The sequence below is a fragment of the Mesoplodon bidens genome (assembly GCF_964165515.1).
Source record: "Mesoplodon bidens genome assembly, chromosome: 19".
Classification (NCBI taxonomy): Eukaryota; Metazoa; Chordata; class Mammalia; order Artiodactyla; family Ziphiidae; genus Mesoplodon; species Mesoplodon bidens.
The window spans coordinates 5,278,465-5,288,753 of NC_138179.1; the positions used below are offsets into that span (position 1 = coordinate 5,278,465).

General features: G+C 41.6%; 1 protein-coding gene across 1 annotated transcript in view; it reads right to left on the reverse strand.

Annotated features, from left to right (window-relative positions):
- The window catches only part of HSF5 (heat shock transcription factor 5), a gene marked incomplete at both ends in the record, with an annotated part of 50,077 nt that extends 40,608 nt beyond the window's left edge, over positions 1–9,469 (reverse strand). The window contains 2 exons of the mRNA XM_081219575.1: positions 3,248–3,622; positions 8,878–9,469. Coding sequence (XP_081075701.1) covers positions 3,248–3,622; positions 8,878–9,469 — 967 coding nt within the window. The remainder of the gene's footprint in view (positions 1–3,247; positions 3,623–8,877) is intronic.
- Between the last annotated feature and the right edge of the window lie 820 nt (positions 9,470–10,289).

Genomic DNA, 10,289 nt, shown 5'->3' on the forward strand with positions numbered 1-10,289 from the left:
CAACGAAGACCTCGCATGCCACAACTAAGACCCTACGCAGCCCAAAAAATTAAATAAATAATTCATTAGAAAAGAAAACAGATGCTTCAAGCGAGGAATGACAAATGTAAGAAATAATTCAGGTGAGTCAATTTATGAGTCAGTCTGATAGCAGTTTTTTAGTCTCAATGTTTTGCTTTACTAGAGAAATTAATAATTTATGAAATATTACAAAATTCAAAATTTACTGGTTATAGCATTTGAAGACCAGATCCAAGTTTATTTTCAATATAACTAAGTTTTAAATGAAGTTGAGTATTGTTTTTTACTATAAAATTTGATCCAAACCTCAAGTCATATAGTTCACCTTGAAAGGATACAAGTATGACCATTATTCCAAAATTAGTTACTTTATTAGGATTTGGAGAGCTGGATTTGGGAGTGATTATCATCCTGCCTCTGAAAATAGTATTTTACTTAACTCTGGGAAAGTCATCTGTAAAACCCTTCATAAACAGGTACTCACTAAATATTGGTTAAATTGCTCACTACTTTTTGCTTCCTTCACCTAAAATTTGGAGGAATTAAGTACTTGTACAGTATTTCTTTAGCACTTTCTTTTCCATAGCAGGTCTTTTGTATTTAACAATACAACTTTTTATTTTTTTTTACTTATATAGTACTTCAGAATGTTCAAAGCAATTTTGCCTACATTGTATCATGGAACTACTCTATATATTTGAAGTCATCATGAAATCATGAGATTTCTTTTTCTCGTAACCTCAGAACCTTCATAGTCATTTCAATTATCCATTTCAAAGAAGACAAAACAAAAAATTCAGATAACCTCAGATTCTATTTCATATGCACTCTACATTATCAAAACATCAGCAGCACTTACTTGTTCTTTTAATGTGTCTCTTCCCTAGTCCTTACCTTGGACTCTTGGAGACGATTTTCAGTGTAATTATCAAATTAATAAATTTATTTATAAATTTAAATCCAAGCTAACATAAAATACTTTAAAATAACATATATCCTTAAATCACAATAATTTAACAAAGAGTATTTCCATAATGAGGAATAATATTAACTATCTGTAGTGTTTTCTAGTAAACACTATATAACTAGTTCTCATAAAATTTAGAACTAGGAGTTTCCAAGAGGATTGTTTGGAACTTGGAATACATTTTCCCGTAGAAACATAGGCTAGTCTGGCTCCTAAGCCGGACTATAACCATCTATACCTTAACAGAAGGACCAACAGTAATAGAAAACCTAACCACTATGTCTAATATGTCCATAGAAAAATTTCTCCAAAATTCCAAATTAGAAGGCCAAGAACATTTCTATATCTCTCTGTTGCAGTCCTTCTAAATTTCAACTCCCCAGAAGCTTTTTGAGTCTTTAGTAGTGTGAGGAGGGGGGTTTGGAGGGAGGTTCGGAAAAGAAAGAGAAACATTTATTGGTAAAAGGAGGGGAAGTCCAGTTGCCGGGCTACAGAACATAAAGCAAGTGTAAGAAAGGCCCAGACTGGCTCTCTGTGTGTGTATATATATATAATATATATATATATATTATATATATATATATATATATTATATATATTCTATGCATATATGGAAGGCAGCCAAAATTCTAATTTAGATAGAAATGCCTAATTTGTTTATTAAAATATTGGATTAAACTCCTCAATAAAAATCTGCTACTATTCGTTGCTATACATAAGATATACAACTTAAAACATGAAATTAGTCATCTTCTGTTTTTAAAGATCACCCAGATATTTTTGTTCTTCAAAGAAGTAGCTGAAAATCTGGAAAAAAGAACTAGGCCTCAACTTTTTTTTATATAATAAGGTAAAAAATTTTTTTAAATCTCTAATAGGTAAATGATTAGAAGTGCTAGATCATCTTATTCCATATAATTCCTTCCCCTTTTCCTTCTCAACTCCATCCTCCAAAACATTAGCAGCTCCAAAAATCTATACAACCCAATCTAATTTAAACTCTGGTTTTATTATTTTAATATTATTAAACTTAAGTGCTTTGAGAAAATAAAGCAATCCCTTTTACTGGCCATATTTAGGTAGAACGCAATGAGCCAATAATAAAACAATATGTTGGATGCTACCAGCTAGAAAATAGTGAGTACTATTACAAATGGAACAGTTCCCAAATTTACAACTTTTAAAAGGCAACAAATTATTTACCCCCTTATCTAATTCACATGCCTTCCACTTATTTTAGCTTTTGATTTCGTCCTGCCTGGGCAAAATGGTCTAACAAAATAACTCTAGAAATTGCTTCCAGATGTACTTAATTAATATGCCTAGAGCCTTAATTCATAGGGCAAAGGATTGCCCCCCTTTCTTCTCTTCCCCGTCTTTTCTGAAAGCCTTGACCCTTGACTTGTTTCTATTGCCCCATTTCATCACTCTGGGTAAACACTACATGAAAACACACATCACCTCTATGGTGCTTCTGCAAAACAATGAAATTGTTCTGAATTAAATGGTAATGCTATCATTTTGCAAAAATGTACCCCCCCCAAAAAAAAGACACTCCCTAGCCCCAAGAAGCTAAATAGAGGGTCACTATCTTAAGGATTCCCAATGAGTGGCTTGAGATCTACTAGCAGGACTTCCATGCCCTTGGCTGGGCTCTGGGTCAGTTGTCATTGTCAGGCTCTTCTCTCTGCTACTCCCAGTTCTTCACTGGCTGGCATTAACACTGCAGGGACTGCACTGCCAAACCACACCATCACATTTTTACTACAAGAATATAATTTAGTCTTAAGAGATGGTGAGTTGCTCTTTTATTAAACGTCGTTACTGAGATACTAACATGATTTCGTTATGAGGTAGTCTCATCTACATAACTAAAAAATAAACAATGTAATATGTATATAAGCAGGTTTTCTAAAAAAAAAAAAAGAAACCCACAAAAAACAAAAAACTACTACACCAAGAGCAGGAGTTATACCCAGGTCTGATGTACTAAGTCTTAATCTTATTACTAGGACATATTTTGAGGATACAGCTGTTTCACTAAAAACATACACCTTTACGCACGAACAGAATTTTCACAACCTTTAAGAATCAATGAAATTTTACATATTGCTAAATAATGTGTACTCATGAGAAATCTTTGACATTTCTTAAGTGCATATTCCTATTTTTGTTTAAGCATACAGAAACACATGAAAAAAATATAAATTCTCATTAAAAGTACCTTAAGAGAAGCCACTGAACTTGAATTTCTCATACCTGTTGGATAGTAGGCTTGGGAGTACTGCGCTGAGGGTGTGTAGTTACTGTATTTTGGGGAGGAGCTGACCATTGTTTGAGGACCTTGTTGAACATGTACGGATGTGGCACTGGGCTGCAGGGTATATGTAACCTCAGATGGAAACCTCTGTAGTACAGGAAATGGAACCCCTTTATCTGAAAAAGTGGGAGACATTTCCACTTCTCCTGCTTGCATTCCAAGAGAGTTCTGCCATGTTCTAGGAGGAATCGGGGTCCGATCTAAACCTTTCAGAGGGAAAGTACTGTGGCTGTGAGATGAAGTTGATACGTAGGAGTAAGGAGACAAACTATCTCGCCGGAACGACCGGTGGAATTGTCCTACAGCCACTGGTCCTGCATAAAAGAGGAAGAGCACATTTACTAATCTTACATTACATCACCAGATGTAGTAAACCAAAAGTCACAAAATATGAGCTACTCTTCACTTGTAGGTATGTTGAGTTCTCAGCCATTTTTAACACAACAGAAATTTACTGGTAAAAACAAGTTGTTCAGAATCCAGAATATGAGATTACACATATAATGCTGAAAATATAATCAAATAACTTTTGTCTGGTTCTCAATATGACTGTCATAAGAGACAAAGTAGCCAAACTCTGACATTAAATCAAATGTAAAATGTCATCTTACCTTTCACCTCAGCAGACTGACCCAGATTTTTCCAATCTGTAAACTACTTCCTAGAAGCTTTAGAAATTCCAGTCTTTCAAATCATTTAGGAACGTTAATAACAGGCACAAAAATAAGCCCTCAACCATATACATAAAAGATGGAAGTATGGAAGAAATAAAAATTATAACACAAACCAAAAAGTAATTTAATGTTCTTTGCTCCCTTTCAATTTTTTCAAATTTTAATAACAATCTTTGCAGAAAAGTCAAGCTCGAAAACTCTGACTTGTTCATTCCTTAACTCAATCAATAATTTTCCATGGTCTTTTTTTTTTTTTTTTTGCGGTATGCGGGCCTCTCACTGTTGTGGCCTCTCCCGTTGCGGAGCACAGGCTCCGGACGCACAGGCCCAGCGGCCACGGCTCACGGGCCCAGCCGCTCCGCGGCATGTGGGATCTTCCCGGACCGGGGCACGAACCCGTGTCCCCTGCATCGGCAGGCGGACTCTCAACCACTGCGCCACCAGGGAAGCCCCATGGTCTCTTTTTCTTCACAGTATCTCTAGTCGCGTCCCTTCCTAGATATGAATGGCTCTCAAACACTGATTTACATTTGAATCACCTGGAGAGTTTGTTAAACATCAGGCCAAGAGATTCCAATATTTGCTTTTTCTTATCTAGCAAAGTAGAAAGGAATTAAAAAGTGGAGATGAGGAAGAGAGAAAAAGGCCAATACTATGTGATGAGGAAAAGGAAAATATAAATGTTGCAAGCTGAACTTACTGTAAAGACTGTGGTCCTTGAACATATAGCTAGCCTAATTTATTCTTAGGAAGGGCTTTACGCACTAAATTATGTAGTTCACAAAGTTTTTTCAATTTGTTTTATTAAACTAATCCATAAAACAGAGGGAAATCTAATTTATGTGCTACTCATCTGCTAAAGATGGCACTCAGGTACCTACTTTTCCAAATATTTAAACTGTAAAACCATTCTACATGTTACACTTCCTTTGTTCTAGTATTTCTATAGTGTTTAATTTCCTCTAAAGAATAAAGCATTAGGGAGCACTCTTAACCACTTCTGGTTTGCCGCTGCCTGATTCAAACTGATTTTGGCTCAAATAAACTCTTAAAATAAAATTTTAAAAGAATAAAGCATTAATGCCAAAAATAAACAAATATAGGCATACATATATGTAAACAATTCTGGAACATGGAAATCAGGAGCTCTAAATCTAATGGGAAAAAAAAAAAAAAACCTTAGCTCAGAAGATTAAACGTATTTAAATGATACACCTCTTAAAAAATACTTTTCCTTTTTTCCTTTAAAATACAAAAATAGTTTTTATGCTACTTGACTAGCAATTCCACTTGTATACACACTTTGAACTACCACTGAGAATTCTTTGTTTTAAGACCTAAAGAAACATTCTTTCGCTCTTCACAAACAGGTGTTTCTGAGGTCCCAAACTAACCACCACTTGATTTTTTCTTGGATGCTAAACCTTCATGTTGCTACAGTGTGCCATTCTTCACTCTCTTTAGGGTTAAGTTGTTGATGAATTTTCAGACTGTCAATAACTTAAGCAGATAATTAAAGAATGTTCTACCCTGATTTCTCAAATTCTGGTTTAGATCTGAATTAAAATATAATTCTGGTTTAGATCTGAATTAAAATATAATTCTACTTCTACTACGATAAATTCTGAGTGATGGCCGAATATTTATATTCTTTAGATGCTGCTAACGTAAGGACACGGTTAGGATTAGAAGGACATTCCTTTCAATTTGTTTGTTTTTTTAAAATAAAGAACTAAAACATGCTCAGCTCTTATTTATTCTTCTGTTAAGGGTTACTTCATAGGGTTCTACTCTGACCAACTTTATAGAACATCACCTACATGTCTTCAGAACATCTAAGATATATTTGGTAAAGATTAAATCCAGACTCCTGGAACTGTTAGGCAGGCTGAATTTCTGTTCTTACATTTTCTGTTCCATATATAAAAGTGAATCTGAGCTAATCAATCCCCAGGAAAGAATTTGCCTCCTTCCCAAAACTTGCCTCTTGAGAGCTTGTTATCCCCAGGCAAAAACAGATTATCTAGTGCTCAGACTTGCTACTTAGTTTAGAAAACTTTAACAAGTAGTGTAAAATAAACTGCCACTAAAAACAAAATAACAATAGTGGGCGAACAAAAAAGGGAAAAACATGTGATCCTCACATTTCTTATCAAGTACGTTCTCAAAAGGTGAACAGGACAGCTGGCTCAGTGGGTCTAGGTAAGACAACTAGGTCCCAAAACAGAGGATTCTACTGTAAAAGAGAAGTATTTAAACCAGAAGCTGCAGTAGAACACAGAAAACAGAAAGGAAACTGGGAAGGAGCAGTGTAGTCAGGCATATAACCAAGGCAAGAATCAAGCAGAATAAAAATTAGGTGAGGAAAAATAGAAGAGCCAAGGACTTAGAACATGGTATTAAAGCAAAACAAAGTTGGGCCGGTATTCTTGAACTTAGAATTACATTCCACCCAAACCAGTAACACAGTTCCCTAGTGAACCAAGCCTGTGGTGTGGACAATCCACACTTGACACAGCTTCTGCACACACTAACAGGTAGAATGGTATAAAACAGGAAATGCATGAAAACTACAATAATTTAGGTATATATGGATTGATGTATTATCTATACTGAAAAAGTATGAATTAAATTTATGTTTGTCAACAAATAATCTTTAAAATGCTGACCAACTGAACTGTAAGTGAAGAAAATCAGATCCTATGTAGTCCCTGTATTTCTTCAACTAAAATGAACTCTATCCTTAGAATACAACTGGGTTTAAGATAGGGGAGAGAAAAAGAAAATCGGAGAAGAGAAAAAAGTGAGCAAGAGTTGGCTTGTATGTATGTATGTTTCTTTCTTTCTTTCTTTGAAGTGGTTATCCTATTTTTCCCACGGACACATTTTCAGTCTTTTCTCCTTATGCCACCAGACACGCAATCTGAAAAACAAATATCTATGTCAGAGATTCTACCAAATGAATGCCAAGGTATTGTCTCCACTGCCTTTCCCCATTCGATTCCCCACCAAACTCAATGACCGTTATATGGAAGTAAGCGGCTTAATATTCCTTTAGAATTCCTTTAGAACATTCCTACGCCACTGCTATTTTTCCAACTGGTTAGTAGAACTCTAACCTAATCTCTTATCTTCTAAACTCCACAGATACACAACCTAATCCCTTATCTTCTAAATTCCAAACGAACATTGCTTCATTCATAACCCTGGGCCTAGGTTAAACTGAACATAGTGTTACTTTTATTCGTATATCTAAAGTTTTTCCATAACTGAGAAGTAACCCAGACACGTCTGTGGTGTGCTCCAAGGACAAAGAACAAGATAAACTCAAAGGGCCAATACTGCCACAACAAAGAGTTACAGGACTCCTATCACTCTGTCACAATGTGACCACTGCAATGTCCCAGAGCCCTCCCAAGCAGCATGCCCTGTCCCTTTCCCATCCCCTTTGAGGAAGGACATCATGAGCCCCATTTTTCTCCCGCTCAGCACACTGAAAGCATACGTACTCTGCCCAGTCAGCAGATGACTTGCAGGTCCCCTGGCTATAGAAACAGACAAGCAACCCATGCTCACCGTCGACTTTCCCTGGCTACCAGGAAGTCGGCCCACTGTTCTTGGCAGCGACCCTCCTCTTTAATAAACTCTACCTTCCTTAGCGTTCCGCCTTGTGTCTGGCAAGTTCTTTTCCAACCCGCGCTCGGACGACAACAACTTTTACGTTAAATCCGTGTTAACATGATGCAAATGTCTCTGCTACTCTTTTAGTTGAAGGTGAAGACTGAATTCTCGTTATCATATCCTGTTGCTTTCTTGGTATGCTGCTTCGTATCACGGGCTCTTTAGACAACGAAAGGGAGTACTGCCGCCCTCGCCTTCCTTTATAAAATAAATTTCTATCACAGAGAGTTTTTGAACTTTGAGTAAATACAAACTTATACACAGAAAATTTCGTCAAAACTGAAAGACTGAAGGCAACAGTGAAAAATTCAAAGGCTGCAAATGTGAGCTTTCTAAAATCCTCTTTAACTAGAACTCGACAGCTGTAAAGAAAACCATTTTTGCCTTACATTTGTCTAAGCACAACACCTAAATAAGCATCAGGTCTCATCAGCTACAGTGAAAGAACCGTTTAGCCAATTCGTTCTACACAGGAACAGTATCTGGTCAACAACAAAATATATTATTATATTTTTGCTTTTAAGATATATAAACAACGCCTATCGTTCTACACCCTACTCCAGAACCTACAATACGATTATTGTCAGAACACGTCTTCCATGATTTCTTAGATGTGTCACTGGGTGGAAGGTGGCATGTATCTTCACGGACAAACTTCCACTCGAGGCACCTCGTTCACGTTCCCTTGGTTGGCATAAATGTTCTAAGTTCTCCTGGCTGTGACTGTTCCCTCCTACCTTGACCTTTGCCATATCCTCACCCGGTATAGGAACTCTGCTCTGCTTCCCATCAGAACCGAGGAGCCCCTTCTGTGTTTCTTCCAGAACCAGGGCTCCAACAAAGGCCTGCTTATTGGAGGTGTTCGCCTTGGAGAGACGGCGTCGCGAGAAGGTAGGTGGCTATCCAGGTTTGGAGCCCAAAGGGGTCCGGGGGGGCTAGAAAGCAAGCCTGACGCAGAGGTCCCTGCGGTCGCTAGTGGACACAGAAGGGCCTCAGTGTTCGCGGACGGCTCAGGGCAGAGGCGGTGCCGGCGGGGAGGGGCGCCGGCCCGGGTGAGGGCGGTGGCGCGGCCGGATCCGGGCAGGCCCCGCGGGAAGCGGCTCCCGGGCGCGTTCCCAGCACAGCAGAGGAGAGGACGCCGCACTGCCCTCGGAAGTGGCGGTTGCCCCCCCCGCCCCGCGACAGCAGTGCGCCCGGCGCGGGGCGAGACTCACCGTGCGGCTCGGGCCGGGCCCCCGCGGGTGGCGACGGCAGCTCCTGGTGTTGCAGGGGGGAGGAGGCGGTTGAGGCCGAGGCCGAGGCCGAGGCCGACGTGATGAGGAACCTCTGGAAGCGGTTGGGCGGCCGGCAGGGCACCTCCAGGCCGGCCGCCAGTTTGGCCTTGTTGGCGCTGGTGAGCCTCTTGAGGTGCACGAGCAGCTGCGGCTGGTCGCGGCGGAAGTGTGGGCTGTGGAAGTGGTGGAGGGGCCCGTCGCCCGCCGGCCCGCCGCCCCGAGGCCCCGCCGCGCCCGGCCCGCCCAGTACCACCTTGCGGAAGCCGTAGAGGTTGAGCTGGCGGATGAAGCTGGTGAAGTTGGTGGTTTTGAAGAGCTCGGGCTCGGCCCCGGCGCCCCCGACCACGCCGAAGCAGCCGCCGGCCACGGGCGGGCTGAACAGCTCGGCCTCGAAGAGCGGCTGGTCGATGAGCAGCCCCTCGCCGCGGCCGTCCCAGCGGATGGAGCGGTACCGGGGGCTGTTCACCAGCCGCCACAGTTTGGCGGGGAAGTTGTTGGGGTTGATGAAGGTGGAGAGCAGCGCATCCTCCATCGCCCCGCCCAGGCCCTGGGCCGCGCCCCGCCGAGCCTGGCTCTCACACCCCGTTCTCGATCCCCCCCAACCCCGGCCTTCACTTCGCCCTGCCCCCTCCCGCCAGCACCAGGCCAACGCCAACCCGGGGACCGTTGGCGCAGGAGTCGCCGCGGCGCCCGCCGGCGCGGCCAATGGGACCTCGAGTTCCGGCTGCGCGGCCGGATGCGCCGCGAGCGATCCGCCCCCTGAGCCCCAGCGGCCTGGCCACGTGCAGCGGCGGCGAAGTCGCGCTCTCTCGGCGTCCTAAACCCGCTGGACGGGCTGGGAACCGCCGCCCGCCAGGTAGTGTTACGTCCTGCAGAGATCGGCCCGGTTATCCCCCGATCGGCCCGGAAATATCCCCATATTTCCCTGCGGCCGGCGGAGCTGTGGGACTTTAGAATTTAGCAAGTGAGCAGTGGGGCCGTACAAAATCGGACGTTTCTCGACAGCAAAGGGCACAGCTCTATAACCTTAGTCCTAACGGTTGAATTGCTTGTCTCTCCAAATAAAAATGGTGATGGTGGTATAGTATCCTGAGTACACACATTCACCTTTTAGAGAGTAGCATTTTACGTGTTTTGAAATATACTCTTTTCAGCCAATATTTTTCCCAAGACCGTTTACCCAAAGTGGAAAGGAAACGGAGGGAGCCTGTGAGGAGGGAAGCAGGAAGCAGGGAAACAGGTACAATCCCGTGTGCCTGATCAACCAGCTGGTGAAATTTTAGATATTAAAGAGAAATAAACCTCACATGAGATGGGATAGAACCCTGGAGGATCCATAAGCATAACTCCCC